Raw genomic sequence first — 20,137 nt, forward strand, 5'->3', positions numbered from 1 at the left:
GTCAAAGGGGCCTTAGAACATATTACAATATGGTCAAAGGTCCTTAGAACATATTACAATATGGTCAAAGGGGCCTTAGAACATATTACAATATGGTCAAAGGGGCCTTAGAACATATTACAATATGGTCAAAGGCCCCTTTGAACATATTACAATATGGTCAAAGGGGCCTTAGAACATATTACAATATGGTCAAAGGTCCTTAGAACATATTACAATATGGTCAAAGGGGCCTTAGAACATATTACAATATGGTCAAAGGTGCTGTTGAACTAATAAGCTTTTTTATTAGTTAATGCAAACGAAAATAAGAAAATTGGGTTGGTTTATGCTTGTTAACAATTTATTATCGAAAGAGTACAGCAGGCGAGACGAGAATGCGTTTTATGGCGAGATCAGAATTCATACTGAATTTACGAAGGGCCAGCCAGCCGAATGCTGGGCCCAAAATGCAAGCATACAACAAATGGGAGAGATAAATAGAGAGAGATGCCTTTCGTGATGCAATTGATATAAGAGTACGGATTTACAAGTTAATTAGCTGCTGCGGCTGCGTGACCCGACATACTCCCCCCGTTGGAAGCCTGGGTTTCAACATCATCCTTAAGGGGCAGCAGACATAGCTTGTTCACTGCTCGCTTTGTCACTCCTGAGGCTGTCTTCAGAACGGCAACTCGAGCAACGCCATCTCCACCGAACAGCAGCTCAATCACTCTGGCGAGGGGCCACTTCATGGGAGGCAAGTTTTCGTCCTTGACCAGAACTAAGTCATCGACAACCAGGCCCGGTTTGGGGGTGCGCCACTTGGAGCGCTGCTGCAGAAGTGTTAGGTATTCTTCCTTCCATCGGGACCAAAAGATCTGCTGCAAGTAGGCCACGCGTTGCCATCCATCCAAGCGATTGAAGTTGAGACTGGTCACATCTGGCTCGACGAAAGATGAAGGCGGACCACCATTCAAAAAATGTGCTGGGGTTAACACATCCAGATCAGCGGGGTTTTCTGAAATCGAGACTAATGGTCGAGAATTAACAACCGCCGAAATGTGACACACCAAGGTCCGCAACTCCTCAAAGGCTAAAACAGCAGTGCCAACAACGCGGTAAAAATGATGCTTAGCGATCTTCACAGCCGCTTCCCAAAGACCGCCAAAGTGAGGCGACCTAGGAGGAATGAAACACCAATCAATGGCCTCCGCCAGGCAAAAGTCCAATGTAGCTTTCTGATGATCATTGCTGAGGAATAGGCGCCTTAGTTCGAGCAATTCATTGCGAGCGCCGACAAAGTTTGTTGCATTATCAGACCAAATCTGCCGTGGCTTTCTTCTAGTGCATATAAATCGTTTAAGGCCATGTAGAAATGACACTGTAGAGAGATCCTTAATCAACTCCAAATGAATAGCTTTTGTGGCGAAACAAATGAAGACACAAACGTAGCATTTTACTGGAGGCTTACTTCGCACTTCTGACTTGTAGAGAAATGGTCCGCAAAAGTCAATGCCAGTGACTTCGAATGCATGAGATCCATCGAGTCGTTCCTTTGGAAGATCCGCCATTATATGCTCCACTAGTCGAGGCTTCATTCGATAGCATCTAATACATTTGTTTACTGCCTTCATCACCGTCTTCCTCCCCCCAATAGGCCAATATTGGGATCGAATTATGCCGAGTAGCGCCCGTGGTCCAGTGTGCAGATTGCTTTCGTGAAAGTGAGTAATAATGGCAGCAGTGACCGAATGACTCCGTGGTAAAATAATTGGATGGCGCCCATTAAAATCCAGCGAAGAATTCTTTAGCCGGCCGTCCACTCTAAGAATCCCAAATTGATCAACAAATGGCGAAAGAGATGCGATAGAGCTGGATGGGTGCACCAATCCCTTTGACTGCAACGATTTGATGTCGTCCCATAAATGTGAGCGCTGGACCAGACGAAGCAACAGCCGAGTACCGCCTTGAAGGTCAGACACCGTGAGCGTAGGGCGACGGATGCGATTACTAAACTTGTAGACGTATCCGAAAACTCTTTGAAGGGCGGCGAAGGAATTGGCAAATTTTGAATTAGCCACTATGTCTTCGTATGGAGATTTTATTAGTAAAATCTTTCGGCGAACCTCAAGCGTTGGTCTTTCAGCAATGATTGGGGCCGGCCAGTCAGCTTTGGGGCCACAAAGGAATTTTGGTCCATGCGCCCACAAAGGAGAGTCATTAAGCTCAGCAGGAAAAGCACCTCGGGAGAGAATGTCAGCTGGATTTAAAGAAGTTGGAACATATCGCCACTCTACTGACTCAGTTAGCTCTTGAATGGCAGCTACTCGGTTCGCTACAAAAATGTTGAACCTGGAGGGCTCGTCTCGGATCCATGAAAGCGCAACAGCAGAGTCGCTCCAGCAGTATAACCTTCCCTCAAATGCCTTAGTCCCAGCAACTTCCGCGATGAGTCTAGACAGGAGTTCAGCCCCACAAAGCTCCAGCTTGGGCACAGTGAGTGTTTTTAAGGGGGCTACCCTTGACTTTGAGCAAAGCAATTGAGATCGGCCGTTGCAAACGATGTAGACACAGGCACCATATGCTTCTATGCTGGCATCACAAAATCCATGAATCTCACTCTCAGAGTTTGGAGAAAGAACCAGCCGAGGAAATGACGCATGCTTAATTTGCCCAAAACTCGTGCATATAGCACTCCATTCCGTATTCTGTGACTCCGGGAGGCTTTCATCCCAGGATAACTTCTCCTTGCACAGTTGTTGAAGGAATATTTTCGATTTTGTGATCACAGGTCCAACCAACCCGAGGGGATCGTAAAATCGCGCTATTGCAGACAGGACAGATCGCCTGCAAGGTCTTGACGCTGACTGTAAGACCGAAAAGGAAAACAGTAATTGGTCAGAAACTGGATCCCAAGCGAGACCTAGGGTTTTTGCAAAATCAGTTCCATCATCAAACTTCAAATAAGACTCCTTATCCTTGTCTGCAACTCCCTCCAAAACAGCTGACACATTCGAGCACCACTTTCTAAGCTTAAATTTTCCCTTGGCTAGAAGTTTTGATGTTTGATCCATAATGATGATTGCTTCTTCCTTGGATTTGGCTCCAGATATCAAATCATCCACATAAAAATCGCGACGAATGACCTCAGCCCCAAGCGGAAACGCTGTATGCTCGTCTGCTGACAGCTGATGCATAGCTCGCACAGCCAGAAATGATGCTGGCTTCGTGCCATAGGTAACGGTGTCTAGCTTAAACACCCGCAATTGATCCTGGGGGGAATCCCTCCACAAAATGCATTGCAAATAGCTGTCCTCAGGCTGAACCCTAACACAGCGGTACATTTTGCAGATGTCTCCTGTGATTGCTACCGGGTGTGAACGAAACCGAAGAAGAATCTGGAACAGCTTATGCTGAATTACAGGGCCTGCCATAAGAACATCGTTGAGAGAATACCCTGAGGAGCTGGCCGCCGATCCATCAAAAACTACGCGGAGCTTTGTGGTGGAGCTATCTTCCTTTATGACGCAATGATGAGGCAAGAAGTATCGGCACAACCCGCTGTCAGAGGCAGACACTGATGACATATGTCCTAGATCGAGGTATTCCTTTATGAATGCTCCATATTGAGCCTTCAAGGCTGGCTGACGATTTAGCTTTCTCTCTAGGGACAAGAATCTTCGATAAGCTTGCTGGTAGGACTCTCCCAAGAGGTCTAGATTGAGCTTGGCAGGTAAACGAACAGAATAATCCCCAGCTGGCAAACGAACAACGTGTCTTACGAAATGTGCTTCACAGTCCAATTCTTCCTTAGTAGCGCGTATGATTGGCTCGGCGCAGCTTTCCACTTCCCAAAATCGTCGAAGAAGATCATCTAACCGATCGAAACTATTCTCCCTGCTAGCGAGGGGTAACTCTTGAGACGACAATAAGGACGAGCCATTGGAGAGGCCATAACCTCCAGAAACAACCCAACCCAGACGAGTCTTTTGAAGTAGGGGTAATCCATGTGGAAGCTTAATTTGGCCAACGCATAACATCTCGTAAAAGAGGCTGGCTCCGATTAAAAGGTCCACCCGCTGGGGAGTATAAAAACTGGGGTCCGCTAACTGAATATTTTTAGGTATTTTCCAATTGCCGATGTCGACATTGAAGCTAGGCTGCCGCTCTGTGATGTTCGGAGCAATCACCGCGGTAATGTTGGCTGAGTAATCGGAAGTTCGGGACCGAACCGTAATATTAACCGAATGACCATCCGTCACAAAACTGGAATCTCCTATTCCAGTAACAGATGCTAAAGATTTTATCTTCTTTACTTGAAGCTGGCTTGCGAATCGGGACGTTATTAGATGCAGCTGGGAGCCAGAGTCGAGTAGAACTCGACAGGGAACGAAAACTCCGGAGCGGTTTTTTACTAATACGCTTGCCGTTGCTAAGAGCACAATATCATTACTAAAATCCTGTGCAATGAGAGCAGTCGAGGTGGAAGGCAGTGCAGATGGTGATGCAGACGGAATTGCTTCTTGAAGAGGTGCTCCTTCTTGTGAAGAAAGGGAAGCTAAGTTTCCCATGTGAAGCAGGGTGTGATGCTTCGATCCGCATGCACGACAATTACTGGAATTGCACTGCCTAACTTGATGACCAACCTTAAGACAATTTATGCAAAGACAGAGCCGTTTTGCTTCTTGAAGCCTATTCGTAGGAGACAGGGCTTTAAAATTCTGGCAATAAGAAATGGAGTGACCTGCATCATTACAGAATATACAGATCCAAGGGTTCGAATTCGAGGCAACAAATGCTGATCTACGCGTATTGGGTATTCTGTTACTTCCCACCTGAATGCCCGGCGCATAGTTTGCCATGGCAAAATCCATCGTCTCCAACGTCCTGCACCGCTGCTCCAGAAATGATGCCATTGACTCCCAAGTAGGAATTAAGTTGACGAAGGCAGGGTCCTCTAAACGCTCTTCCCACTTGGCCTGACTTGCCGGATCCAATTTTTGGAACAGGATTTGGACGATGATGCATCCTGCAATTTGTTCCGTCGTGCCCAGCCCCTTAAGAGCGCGGATATGAGCGTTGAATTTATCCGACAGCTCCCGAAGTGTCGAAACGGAACCACTCTGCACCGCCTTTATTCCCAGGATCTCAGTAATGTGTGCCTGAAAAACCAAACGACGATTATCAAATCTATTTTGCAGTAAATCCAAAGCAATTGCGTAGTTGCCGTCCGAAATTTCCAGCGAGCGAATAGTTTCCAACGCAGTATCCCTCAGGCATGATCGTAGATGCTGCAGCTTTTCTATGTTGGTGAGATCAGGGTGACTATCTATGATAGTGGTAAACATAGAATAAAAATCAGACCAATTTGCATAACCTCCAGCGAATTTTGGAAGCTCAAGTGGAGGCAGTAATGTTGCCCTATGTCGAGGCTGACGCTGCTGGAGGCCGAAAGCTCCGGGAGTGATGCCGTCAGCAAGAGTTGAGTGCGAAAGGAGCTGTGAGGCGCGCTTTGAAATTTCGGATCGAACAGATGACTTCAAAAGTACGAGAATGTCATCAAATTTTTCACTCAAATCACTTTCAATTTCCTCGAAATCCAATTCTTCGAGCTCACCAAGAACCTTTTTAAATGTTCCTTGAAGCTCATCAATCAGCTCCAACCTCACGTGGAGCCCGGATTCGTCGCATGAAGTTAACGCCGCACTTGAAAGGGAATCCACTAAACGCTCCACTCTATTAAATAAAGCAGTTGCCTTGCGCTTTAAAAATATCACCCTGTTTTCATCAGCGGTAGCATCTCCAGCAATTCCCGTAGGCATGGCTACAACAACAACAACGGCACAAGCAGACGAAATGCCCGAAATTCGGTTTCAGCGGGAAGATGAGCGCAAAGCAAACGAAGAAATAACGGCCCGTTAATTGGCTATGTACGCTCCAATATATAACTAATTTTTATGCAAATTTCGGCAACACAAAAATGCTATTTATTTATAGCGCTCACTGCATTCAAGGCTTTATTTTTTCGACAAATGATTTCTGGCTCCGCCAATGCACCGCAGCCGCAACAACGAAAAGTCAATAAATAGACTTATTTATGTGATTTGCACTTAATATTGTTTTTGTACGAATCACGTCGGGGTCACCAATGTTGAACTAATAAGCTTTTTTATTAGTTAATGCAAACGAAAATAAGAAAATTGGGTTGGTTTATGCTTGTTAACAATTTATTATCGAAAGAGTACAGCAGGCGAGACGAGAATGCGTTTTATGGCGAGATCAGAATTCATACTGAATTTACGAAGGGCCAGCCAGCCGAATGCTGGGCCCAAAATGCAAGCATACAACAAATGGGAGAGATAAATAGAGAGAGATGCCTTTCGTGATGCAATTGATATAAGAGTACGGATTTACAAGTTAATTAGCTGCTGCGGCTGCGTGACCCGACAGGTGCCTTAGAACATATTACAATATGGTCAAAGGGGCCTTAGAACATATTACAATATGGTCAAAGGGGCCTTAGAACATATTACAATATGGTCAAAGGGGCCTTAGAACATATTACAATATGGTCAAAGGCCCCTTTGAACATATTACAATATGGTCAAAGGGTCCTTAGAACATATTACAATATGGTCAAAGGTGCCTTAGAACATATTACAATATGGTCAAAGGTGCCTTAGAACATATTACAATATGGTCAAAGGGGCCTTAGAACATATTACAATATGGTCAAAGGGGCCTTAGAACATATTACAATATGGTCAAAGGGGCCTTAGAACATATTACAATATGGTCAAAGGGGCCTTAGAACATATTACAATATGGTCAAAGGTGCCTTAGAACATATTACAATATGGTCAAAGGGGCCTTAGAACATATTACAATATGGTCAAAGGTGCCTTAGAACATATTACAATATGGTCAAAGGTGCCTTAGAACATATTACAATATGGTCAAAGGGGCCTTAGAACATATTACAATATGGTCAAAGGGGCCTTAGAACATATTACAATATGGTCAAAGGGGCCTTAGAACATATTACAATATGGTCAAAGGGGCCTTTGAATATATTACAATATGGTCAAAGGGGCCTTAGAACATATTACAATATGGTCAAAGGGGCCTTAGAACATATTACAATATGGTCAAAGGGGCTTTAGAACATATTACAATATGGTCAAAGGGGCCTTAGAACATATTACAATATGGTCAAAGGGGCCTTAGAACATATTACAATATGGTCAAAGGGGCCTTAGAACATATTACAATATGGTCAAAGGCCCCTTTGAACATATTACAATATGGTCAAAGGGGCCTTTGAACATATTACAATATGGTCAAAGGGGCCTTAGAACATATTACAATATGGTCAAAGGGGCCTTAGAACATATTACAATATGGTCAAAGGCCCCTTTGAACATATTACAATATGGTCAAAGGGGCCTTAGAACATATTACAATATGGTCAAAGGTCCTTAGAACATATTACAATATGGTCAAAGGGGCCTTAGAACATATTACAATATGGTCAAAGGGGCCTTAGAACATATTACAATATGGTCAAAGGCCCCTTTGAACATATTACAATATGGTCAAAGGGGCCTTAGAACATATTACAATATGGTCAAAGGTCCTTAGAACATATTACAATATGGTCAAAGGGGCCTTAGAACATATTACAATATGGTCAAAGGGGCCTTAGAACATATTACAATATGGTCAAAGGGGCCTTAGAACATATTACAATATGGTCAAAGGCCCCTTTGAACATATTACAATATGGTCAAAGGGGCCTTAGAACATATTACAATATGGTCAAAGGTCCTTAGAACATATTACAATATGGTCAAAGGGGCCTTAGAACATATTACAATATGGTCAAAGGGGCCTTAGAACATATTACAATATGGTCAAAGGGGCCTTTAAACATATTACAATATGGTCAAAGGGGCCTTAGAACATATTACAATATGGTCAAAGGGGCCTTAGAACATATTACAATATGGTCAAAGGGGCCTTAGAACATATTACAATATAGTCAAAGGGGCCTTAGAACATATTACAATATGGTCAAAGGGCCCTTAGAACATATTACAATATGGTCAAAGGGCCTTAGAACATATTACAATATGGTCAAAGGCCCCTTTGAACATATTACAATATGGTCAAAGGGGCCTTTGAACATATTACAATATGGTCAAAGGGGCCTTAAAACATATTACAATATGGTCAAAGGGGCCTTAGAACATATTACAATATGGTCAAAGGGGCCTTAGAACATATTACAATATAGTCAAAGGGGCCTTAGAACATATTACAATATGGTCAAAGGGGCCTTAGAACATATTACAATATGGTCAAAGGGGCCTTAGAACATATCAAATAAAAACACCTCTTAACGAGGTAAAAAACTAGTGACGATCGCACCTTCAACATACAAAAGTTCTGATATCAACATTTGTGACGAAAAATTATTACACTCGTCATTAAATAGACTTTCTAATCTTTTCTCATTCGGCCCGCCCTAGCAGACTATTCCAGCCTTTTTCCCTTCACAGGCATTTTCTATTGCAGCGTGCCGAATAAAAAAATATTAGAAAGTCTATTTAATGACGAGTGTAATAATTTTTCGTCACAAATGTTGATATCAGAACTTTTGTATGTTGAAGGTGCGATCGTCACTAGTTTTTTACCTCGTTAAGAGGTGTTTTTATTTGATATCAGAAGTTTTTGTTTGTTTACATTTGCTCTCATAGGAGCTAATATATACATTTAAATTTAAATTGGTCAATCATAATTTGTAAGCCATTGTATTTAAACAAATTAAGTTAAAAAGTATTTCAAAATACCTTTTAAACGAGGTATGGCACATGTCTGTACCTTTAGTAGTGTAGAACTTACAAACTAACGAAATTTAGCCATTTTTAGCTTTTTTCCCGCTAAAGTAGCGGCTTTTTCCAAAAGTCGTAGAACAAAAGATTCCTATATGGAACTCTTAAGTGCAAATTTACTGATTCCATAACCTTAAAATACAGTTCGGATACCCTCCCACAAAATTCAATACTCAGGGAGCGTTAATTGTTCGAGCTGGCAAAAGTGGCTATTTTCGTAATAAAAATAACTTTTAAACGTGACTTTTTACAGTAATGTGTTATATACCAACATTTAAGGAATCTCAAGGGCTATACAGTTTAAGGTTTTAACCAAAATCGTTAGAGCCGTTTTTGAGAAAAATAAAAAAAAGCTAAAAAAAAAGTTTTAAAAAATTGTCTTTTGTTCATATTTTTTTAATTATTACATTTACACAAATTGCAAATAGAAGGCGTTTATAGCATTTAAAAATACTTTTCAAACAAGATGCAGCACAAGTCTGTAGCTTTAGTAGAATAGAAGTTACACTTTCCGAATTTTAGCTATTTATAGCTGTTTTCCCGCTAAACTAGCGAGTTTTTCCAAAAGTGGTAGAACAAAAGTTTTTTATATCGATGGGATGAACGTCATATTAAATTTTCAAAACTTAAGAAACATGTTTTGGACAAACTGACAAACTGACAAACTGACAAACTGACAAACAGAATTAAATTTTCATTTTGGGAAGAAGAAGAAAATCTTATTTTGGCTATAACTTTTGAACGGAGCGTCGGATTTTGACAAATGACCCCTCATTCGACGGGTATTTTCAAAAGGAATACAACTAAAACATTGCGAGGGGGCATTTATCCCCACCGGCCCCAACAGCTCCAAATTTCGAAATTTTCATTTTTTCACTTTCACCGCTCTCTCTCCCAAGCCAATTGATTTTCTTAAAGTCTTGGTATGCAATCCTTTAAGTTTTTGCAATACCTTTCGATTGGTGTATTACTCATTACGATCGGACTATCACAGCAGATTTTCAATTTTGCGGCTATATAATAGTAGTCGCCTTCGCACACTCTCCTCGTGCGCTTCGTCACTACATGGACTGCCGTCCACAAGCATATTTGTAAAAGCCACAAAAATGTTAACTCCAGACCTTTTTTAAAACGATTCGTTCAGTTTTATTTTCATTTAATTTGCCGCTTTGGTCAAGAAGGGGTTAATGGACGACAAGCTGAGAGCCACCACAGTGCGGCTACTTGATTTTTAATGCAAAGTGAAAGAACGCTTACCAGCAGGGGAGAGCCCACAAAAGTTGCGTTTTTGAGCTGAGTTCATAAAAGTTTGACACAGGTTTATTAATAGCTGCTGCTGGTCGTTGAGCTATTCAAAGCCCCCTCCCCTTTGGCGAAACTATTTTTGGGGCTTTTACTCACTGGAACCAGCTGGAAATGAGTTTTGACAACTGGCAACTGCTCCGTGTGGCGTAATGAAGCCGGAAGTGACGCTCGTGTATAATAAAGCAGAGCGCGGCGGGCAGGAGCAGAAGCAGAAATCTGTTTTATTAGAGACAAACTCAGAAGTCAAATGGTCGAGGCGGCCGGAAGGCGGGCTCAGTTCAGGTACATAATAAACTTTTAAGAGCGCACATGCGGGCCTATATAATGCACGTTTGTAATGGCCACATCTCCATGTATGTGTGATTCGCCCATAAAACTGTCCATTGCTCGGACGCCAAGCCAACGGACAGGAGCTGGAGCTGATGCTAAAGCTGATTCTGATTCTGATGCTATATGCTGGATGCTGGATGCTGGAGATGGAGCTGCCTCTGACGCTGACGATGATGAAAGATCAGACAACGCCCACACCTAACGCTGCCTGAGTGAAGGCTGAAGTGCAGGCTGCAAAATAAAGCTGCCAGACGGGTGTGAGATGTTCATCGTGATGATGCCTGCACTTAACAAAAAAACTTGAACTATTTTAGTACTTTTTCGATTTCATGTTATTCATTTTAATAGATTAAAAATTAGAAATGACCATTTTCCCCAATTTTTAGTAAGTTAAATGTAGTTTTTTTTATATTTAAAATTGTGAATTTGTTTGAATAAAAAAATAAATAGTATAAATAGATAGAAGAGAACAGCAATACGAACACGGGAGAGCAGCAATAGTGCTTTCCCTTTCTTACACGTTGCGCTGTTGTTGCTCGATGCAAAGTTGCCAAACTAAAATCGTTGTCTTTACTAGTAGGTCTTGCAAATACAAAACTTTTATTTTACCACTTCGTAAAGAATTGATGAAGCAATATGGGGATAATTTTTTTATTCAGAAACCGCGTGTATTCCGGCGTACAGAATTTTTTAAAATTTAAATTCTGTTAAAAAATACTTAATTTTAAAATTAAAAATTTTTAAAATTTTTTTTCTGAAAGACATGAACATATCCCACAAAGTTGCATACCAAATATTGAAATAACTCAAACGAGTCTCAAGTGATGCATAACTGAAAAATCGGAGCTTAATTAGAAAATTATTTTTTAAAAATAAACGGTAAGTGTTAAAAAAAAAAAATAAAAACCGATCCTTATATTTCAATCCTCTATCGAAAAAAAAAGTTTCGATTGATTCTGAGATTTGACCCAAATTGGCCTGTCACGTTTCACGTGGAATGAGCCATCTTTTATAACGTTTTTTACTTAATAGTATAGAAAATGTTTTTTTAATGCAAGATGTGCTTCAAAATACTTTTGTAAGAATACAATTTTAAATGCAAATAAAAAGCATTTGTGGAGTTATTTAAAATTAAATTAAATTTTTAAATGTACAAATAATCCTAAATTATTTAATTTTGAACTACTGACGAATCAATTCCCAAAGGCTCTCCGATATTTTCTTTGCGTGTAGGCACCCTGAAGTGAGGCAAGGCAAACACAAAGGACCCAGGACCAACACCAGCCGTAGGACAAGGGACTAGAAGCAGGAGCAGGGCCATCGCCAGGACCCAGTGAAGACAGCCAGCGGGCGAGAGTGAATGGCAGGCAAACACAGAAAAGGAAAAGCGGCGACTGCGAGATGTGAAATGAAGTGAACTGAAGCCAAAGCCAAAGCCACAGTGGGGAAAAGTGAGATGAAAATGGGAAGTGGAATCATGGGGAGAGGGGATGCAGGCTGAAGCTAGGCAACCTAGCGACCAACTGACTGACATAAATATGTAAACAAATGTCAGAACGAGGGACAGAGATGGAGGAAGCGCCAGCGACAGAGACAAAGACAGAGACAGATACAGATAGAGGAGAGGAGAAAAGAGGAGCTGGGACACATTTGAATGGTGGTGGAGCTGTTATTGTTGTTCAAGTGGCGACGTTGACATTTTGTGTGCTCGGCTATGAAAAATGCATGACAAACGGTCCCAAGCACGCATGGCCCAAAAAGTATGCTTAGGTTTTTGCTGCCAAAGTGATAAAATGCCAGGAAATATGAGTAAAAACGCGCAAATAATTCAAGCTCACACACACATGGTCAGGTATCCCATACTATCCTATGATATCCTTTGCTATCCTATCCTATATGTGGGTCTAACATATATAGTATGGCAACCAGCGGCGACATCTCACAGATGCCAGGAGGCAGAGGCAGGGTCTCCGTTTCGGCCGTGGCTGCTTGCTATTTCATATTTGAACAAGGTGAGGCTGTGCGTTTTAATGACGTCATAACTCAAACACAACATCGCGTGCAAGGGCCGCTAACCTGGCTAACAGAGAGCATACTCTCTCTCTCTTTCTCTCGTCTTGGTGTGCAGCTATCAGTTTAACAAAGCTCCAATCTGATTATCTCGAATGCTGTGCAGACTGACAGAGAGCAGCATCTCTCTCGCTCTCACGCTCTCTCTCTCTCTCTCTCTTTTCGCACCTGTACAACAATGCGTATGCTTGATATCTCCCCCGAATCCCCGTTTAAATGTGTACGTGTGTTTGTTTACACAGCCATATATTAGTTTTTATTATGAGACACTTTTGATTTTTCACTTGATTTATTAATGAGAATTTATAGCCGACAGGCGGGAAAAGGTCGGATGCATCTAATGAAAGCAGCGCTTTTGCATATTTATAGTATGAATTTCGGGGCGCAAGAATTATGGTGCTGTTCTGGATATAGCTTACGTCTGGCAAGCTGGTTTATAGTTTCCATGGCTAGCGAAGATTAATGTGAATTATGTTTCCAATTTACCAGATACATTGCCTGGTTGTTGCTAAATTGTGATGACAATAAAACGCTTAAAACTGCTTTAACACAATTAATTAAGATTTTATAAACGGATAAGTTAAATAATCTAAACACAAAATTTCACAAAATAAGTAGGAATAAAATGTAAAAATTACAATAACAAAAAAAAACCTAAATTATAAAGTGAAGTATTTAACATTAAAATTGAAACTCAAAATACTGTCAACACCATTTTAGATTAAAGAATTACTTTAAGGAAAAGCATTAAAAACTACAAAAATCTAAATACAAAATTTAATTTTCTATAGTAATATTGGTAATTAAAAGGAAGCGCTCTTTCAATTCCAATTCAATTATAACAATAATATGTTTATTTTATTTCTGAAAAATCGTGAGAATTAAGTAAGCATCGGAATCTGTAATTCAAACAAATCATCAGCTTATCTGTAATCCCCCCAAACCATTTCAATTTCACTTTTTAATTTCGGAAATCAACTCGACGCTTCCGACCAAAAGAGACCGCATTAGACTAATTGAACTGCGGTCGACTCAATCGCAAATCAAAGCTCAAACATTTTGATTTTAATAAATTAAAATGTTACCCCGACCCGACCGCTTCGCCCGGCAGACCGGAATAAAGAAAATAAAACCGTTTGCGGTGGCACATCCTGCGGCCCCAGCTCACCTGGCCAATTAATTAAGCCAAATGATTAGGCAAATGTGAATGCATATCGTGATTAGGGACGCAAAACCGCAAAATACATGGGGCAAAAGGGGAGGGCGGTTTTTTGAAAGGGAGCGGCCGGTGTTGATTTTACAAAAGCCAAGACGACGACGCCGCTTTGACAAAAAAAATCCATTATGCTAATTTGTATAAGATCTTTGCCGCTGCTGCTGCTTCTGCTGCTTTTTCTGCCTTTGCTGCTTCAAAGACGCCAGATATACAAAAGCAGATTTTGTGGCTCGCCTGCAATGAGGCGCAAAAAGGAAAACATTATGCTCACACACACAAAAATATAAAAAAGGAGGAAAAAAACCGAAACAGAGAAAAAAACACAGAATACAAAACAGGAGAAACAACAATGCTGATGGCAAGTGAATGTAAAAATGAAAGAAAAGGTCACGCACTGAAAGCTAAGCAGCATATAAAATGAAAATGGCGCATACACACACACACGCACGCACACTCGTGCAATAACAGTAAAAATAAAAATGGCAACCACAACAACAACAACAAGAGCCTTTCCAACTAACACATGTATTTAACCTCAGATTAAGCGCAAATGGAAAGGGGAGGGGGTGGTGATGGGGGGCTGTATATGTGTGTTTCACGGGTGGCACACGAAAATATAATGTTGCAACAAAAATTAAGTTGAGTGCGTGGTGCGTGGGAAATTGTTTGGTCGTAAGGTGTAAGGAAAATGCACACAAACAAACACATGTACGCCCGGCCAGCGAGCAGTCAGTAGCAACAACAACAACAACAGCAAACAGGAGAAACAACAAGCTACAAGGAGAGATTGAAATCTACAAAGCAAACAGAGAAGAAAGCGAGGGGAAGTGACGAAGTGATTTCGGGCAGACACAAAAGCGCCAAAACGCACAACAAAGAGAGGAAAACTCGAAAGTGAGAGCAGGGAAAACTCTGGCTCTGCTTCTTCTTCTGTTTCGGTTTCTGTTTCTGCAGCATCCTTTCTCTCTCTCTTCTCTCTTAGCTTTTCAGGAAATTCCCGGGCAAACGCTTGCGCTGTAAGCTCTCGCTGTTTTTCTTGTTGCTTTTGGCCTGCTCAAACATTAATAAGTGTTGCCATTTCTGTTTTACTTTTTGCCTCTTGGATTTTTACGCTGCCTTATTTTTTTTTGTATTTATTTTCCTTTTTTTTGCGCTACCTGCGCTTGGGCGCTTCGCAGCTCGCTGGTTTAAAAATTCATGCAGCACAGACGAAATTATGTATACGACCCCTTGCCCACCGACGCCACCGCCGCCACCGCCGCCCACTGAAAGCAGAAAGTTTTTCGGTTTCGGCAGAGGGCTAGAGCCAATTTTCACGCTAATGGCTCGTCAGCTGTCCAACAAAAATAAGAGCAGGGCCGCGCCCATAACGCGACTTGGGGATCTGGAGAACTTGGCAGTGGCTTTTGGGATCTGGAAACTCGGATCTCTGACTGTGTGTCGCGCCAACACTTTAAAAATGCAAAATGGCAAAAAGCGAAACTAGCGGAAAGTTCAGGCGCCATTTTGTATACAACGTTTTCCCAACAGCTTGTTTGTTTGGTTGTGTGTGTGCTTGGGTCACACTAATAATTTAGTAACAGGCAAAAAGGGACGAAACATGCGAAAAGCGAAAGAAACATTTGCACTTCCTGCTCCTTTGTAAGGCAACTGCCTGTTTTTCTTTTTTTTTTTTAGCCGCATCGAATATTGCTGGGCGGGTCAGCAGCATCAGGGAAAATGTGCCAGCTAAAATGATATTTTTTTCCTTCGTTTTGTTTTGCTCTTTTCGCTCTTATTTTGCCCATCTTTTGCTCCATTGACAAAGTTAAAAAATGTTGTTGTCGCCTACATTTCGTGTGCTATTCTCCTGCTGCTGCGTTTTTTTTTTTCTACTATGTTTTTTTTACCCTGTTTTTGTGCTGTGCACATGCATTTTTCACTATGTCCAGCTGCTAAGTGCGCGCAAAGGCGTTCATGTCCTTGCCACGCCCACCCATCAAGAGGCGGCAGCTGGCACTGGCAATGCTGCTGATGATGATCATGATGGCCATGCTGGGAATGGAACCCAGAATCGGATTGCGATGGCATGGGACGGCATGGCATGGTATGGTATAGCTATGAAACGGGCCATGTCGGAGTTAGGTGTATGGCACATTAAAAGATGGCACAGAACCGGCAGCCAACACATGTTGGATATCTAGGTAAGGGAGGTTAGGGAATGGCAGTGGGAATGGCTATGGAGTGGGAAATGGAAATGGAAGAAGAGAGGAAAAACATCCTCTCAACGCCTTCCTATCCCATGCAGAGAGGTGGCACTCACATGGACACAGAGACACATTTATTGCTTATGCTGCACAGTGGACGAGGAAGGAAAAAAGGATATGGTTTCTTAAGGAAAATATGGAAATTGAAAATTCTGTAATTTTTAAAAAATTGATTGTCATTTAAGTAGATATTTGTTAAGTTTTGTACTGAAATTGTCCAAATAAATTAATTATTTAGACAGTCCTTTTATGTTTTCAAATCTCACTTTTAGAGACTCGATTAAAACCCCTACGAATCGCACATTCCTTTAAAGCCACCCAAACTATTTTTGCAAGGCTCTGTAGACTTCGGTGAGTTCATTTCGTGGCTCAATGAGATGTAAATGAAATCCCTGCAACACTTGCCAAATATTCTCCTAATCAACTCGCTACATTTTGAGTTAAATAAATTATCTCCATTATGGTATAGTGGCGTGGAAATTTGTATTCCGATCAGAGGTCCACTGTTTCGGGGCTAACTGTGTCCTGTCGCAGCTCGAAGCTCGCTGCTCCTGCTGTTTTACAAATGGAAATATGGCAGGACCCCGCCCCTTTAGCCCATTACCAACACTGTTGCTGTTGGTGTTTTTGTTTCGCTTTTGTTTCGAACATTGTCGTTGTCGTTGTCGTCATTGCCCCTACTGGCCCAGTCCCAGAAAAGGCATTGTTGCGGGGCTGGCCCCGATTGTCGTTCTGCGAACGCCCCGAGCATAGACAACTTTAATGAATTTCCAGCGCTTTCGCTTCTCATGTGGCCTCCCTGCAGCATCCAACCTCGGAAAGCCCTATCCCCAGCACAACCAACCAAAGTAATCTGGCGCAGCAGAAGCGGCGGGAACAGAGGAAACAGAGGGAACGGGGCCAACAGAAGGGTTAAATAAGCGGTTAATTATGTGTTTAAAATTTCTGACATGACGCAGTGCAAATTATTTATTCACATTTTATTTTTAGCGCACTCGGTGCGGCTGCCCTGCTTTTTATTTGTTGTTCTTTTTGTTGTCCATGGCTTGCCAGCGATTTATGGCCATGCAAAATGCTCCACTCTGCTCCACAGCAATTTAGATACATAAATTTAAAAGGCAGGAAAAAAATAAGAAGAACAACAACAATGGAAAGTTAACAGAGGGGAGCAGTAACTGCCTGAACTAGGCGGCGTGGCGTATACGTAACGTGAACGCAGGCAATCGGCCATGGCGTATACGCAACGTGTGCTGCGCGCCACGTAAAATGAACAGGCAAAGCCCTGGCCTGGCCAAAAACTTTCGCAAAAGTATTTATCTTTTTGGGTCAAATTTGTAGCTGGCATTACGTTTTATTTGTCGATGGCCAATGGCTACGGTCGCGGTCATTTTTCGGCCAGTTTTTCGCCGTTTTTCAACTTTGCCTCGGCCAGGCCCTCTGCACTGGTGACCACTTAATTTGTCCTTGGGCCGTCGCAGCATCAGCCGCCCCAACTAGCGGCAAGTGTAATTAATAACTTTGTTTGCATAAGTGACCCGAAAAAAGAGCAGAACAGAAAAGAACAGAACAGAACGGAACGACCAGAGCAAAGAGAAAATCCGCACTGCCCCCAAAAGAGGAGAAAGTCAAATAAAATATAAAAAAGCAATGGAAATGGAAGTGGAAGTCGCAATCGGAGTGGAAACGGAATGAATTTTCTTTCGGGGGCTCAGGCTCAGGCTGCCGCAAAGTATTCCCAAAGACATACACAAATATATGTAAAGTCACCCAATTAAGAGTGACATTTTCAGGCGGCGACTGAGGAAATATTTAATATTTGTTAGCGGCAATAGGTCTTTATCTCTTCGCCGCCCCAATTAGTATGCCATATGGGGGCTTCCGCCGGAGCCTCTTGCATAAACAATATCTCGGCAGAAGGAAACGAAACAATTTCCCCGCCAACTTGGCCATAATTCAGCGGCGGGTCTGAAGCTGCTGCTGCGTCGCAATCGTCGATAATACAGATTATGGCAAAAATATGCAAAACAGCACCAAATATCGCTGCGAATGAAAACAAATGCCGAAACGAAATCGCACAGCAGCCAAAGGAGCTGTGGCAAACAAAAAAAAAAGGAAAGCAGAGCAACTAACGCGCAGTATTCGAGGCGCATTCAAATGAGATAAGGCAGCATTTTTTGGCAGCATCATGCATGAGTTCATGTGTGTTTGCCTGTGGGTGTGTTGGCTTGGCTTTCGATGTGTGCGTGCCCCATTAGACGGCAGCCAGCAATTGTACGCAGTTACGTTTCTATTAAGCCAAGCAACATTCACATCCCACTTTCCGCCCCGCCTCCACCGCCCATCGTCCTTGTCCAAAAGCCAACATTTTTCGGGCGCATAAAAGCAAATGGAAACAAGCAACAATGCCACCAAACTGCCAAAAATCCTAACTTGAGGGATATTCAGTTGGAGGAGGAACTCTTGGATCTTGGTTGCAATTTGATGGTTTTTGAAGTAAACACTTTTCTAGATTTTGAGTTTGAATTGATCACCGTTTTATAAATTTTTACAAACAAAACAACATTCTAAAAATAAATAAAATATTTTTAAGGACTATTATAAAAGTTAGTATAAAAGTTGTATACATTTTATATTTATTTGTTGTCAAAACTAAAAAATTAAACTATATATTTTCAATATAATGTTCCTGTTAGGGACTTCCCCTGACCAATATCCCCGGTGATATTAGGATATGCATAATGCATACAGCTTTTCCCAGACGAAAGTGGAATAACACACCAACTCACACAAACACACATGATGCCGCGTAAATGCAAATTGTGAGCTTTGGCTGGTATTTTTCGCTTGGCAATATCATGCGGCGTCTTTAAACCGCCATCCATTCCTGTCACAGTCACAGCTTCAGCTACAGTCACAGTGTGAGTCGCAGTAGAAGTCACAGTTACATTTACACCCGCATTTCGAATCCACGAAAGTGGCATAAATCGCGGCGCGCACATTTTGTTTGGCTGCCTGACGTTAAGATTTCCGTTTAAATAATTCAAAAATTTGTCGAAATGACAAATTACGCGACTCTGCATGTGTTTCATTAATTTGACGCTGCCTCTCAGCCTTACAGCGAAACTCACACACACACACACACACAGAGAACGGTGGCATAAAGCCCAGATTCCACATATACACACGTGCCGAATGCGGAAAAGCGGAAGAGCGGAAAAGCGCTGTGTGGCATTTCATTTTCATAAATTTTTGGGACCGCCACAGCGACAAATGACAACGGCAGACTCAATCAATTTGCGCCCTTCGAGGGCAGCGGGGGGGGGCGTGGCAAGTTGGAAGGCGTTAGTACGGTTAGTAGGTTTGCCAGTGTGCGTGTGTGTGAGTGAGTCTGTGTCTGCGGCTTACCCATATTGCTTTACGTGCCAAAATTTATGCTTATTAAAAAAAATCAGCAGTGCGCATCGAAAAGTCAACTTGGTTGACATCGCCGGCAAAGGACTCGCTCAGCCTCAGCCTGCTCCCACATCGTTGTCCTGTGGCCACAAAATGGCCGCCTGGATGTCCATTTGCCAACCGGTTTTGTGTGCTAACTCTGTGTATATAGCATGTATGAGGTCGTAGGGGCCCCGAACGGAACGGAACGGAAATGTATTTAATGGCCGGCGATATATATTTTAAAAGCCATTACTGCATATGACAGCGGGAGATACATTGGGATTGCGGATGGCGCGACATTTAAATCTCTCTTTCGGAGCCGGCTTTAATCATTAATTGGCTTGCGAGCGGATGGCGAAAAAATAGGATGCATTAACCCTTTAAAAATATTTATTATTAGAAAATATGACTAAAACAGAATATTTAAAATTGTAATTTATTACTGCTTCAAATATATATATTATCTTTAAGAGATTCTCTCCTTAAAATGAACCAAATGTGAGTTTTTTTCTAATTATTTTAAGATCAAATAAAATTATGATAACAAGGTACTATATTTTCATGTAACTTTTTCGGAAAGTTGTGAAATAAAAACAATAAGCCTTCCTCTACTTTTTGGCTGCTTATTGCATATTGAGCTTTGTGGCAAAAACCACATG

At 41.9% G+C, this 20,137-nt stretch overlaps 1 protein-coding gene across 1 annotated transcript; it reads right to left on the reverse strand.

Moving 5' to 3' along the window:
- Window positions 1-533: 533 nt before the first annotated feature.
- Window positions 534-5,804, reverse strand: LOC138912873 (uncharacterized). Its single transcript, XM_070214452.1, has 3 exons — window positions 5,647-5,804; window positions 5,347-5,519; window positions 534-5,284 (listed from the first exon to the last, which is right to left on the reverse strand). Exons 1-3 carry the CDS (start codon window positions 5,802-5,804, stop codon window positions 534-536), a joined length of 5,082 nt encoding a protein of 1,693 aa, XP_070070553.1.
- Window positions 5,805-20,137: the final 14,333 nt, after the last annotated feature.

This window comes from Drosophila takahashii, chromosome 3L (assembly GCF_030179915.1).
Source record: "Drosophila takahashii strain IR98-3 E-12201 chromosome 3L, DtakHiC1v2, whole genome shotgun sequence".
Taxonomy (NCBI): domain Eukaryota; kingdom Metazoa; phylum Arthropoda; class Insecta; order Diptera; family Drosophilidae; genus Drosophila; species Drosophila takahashii.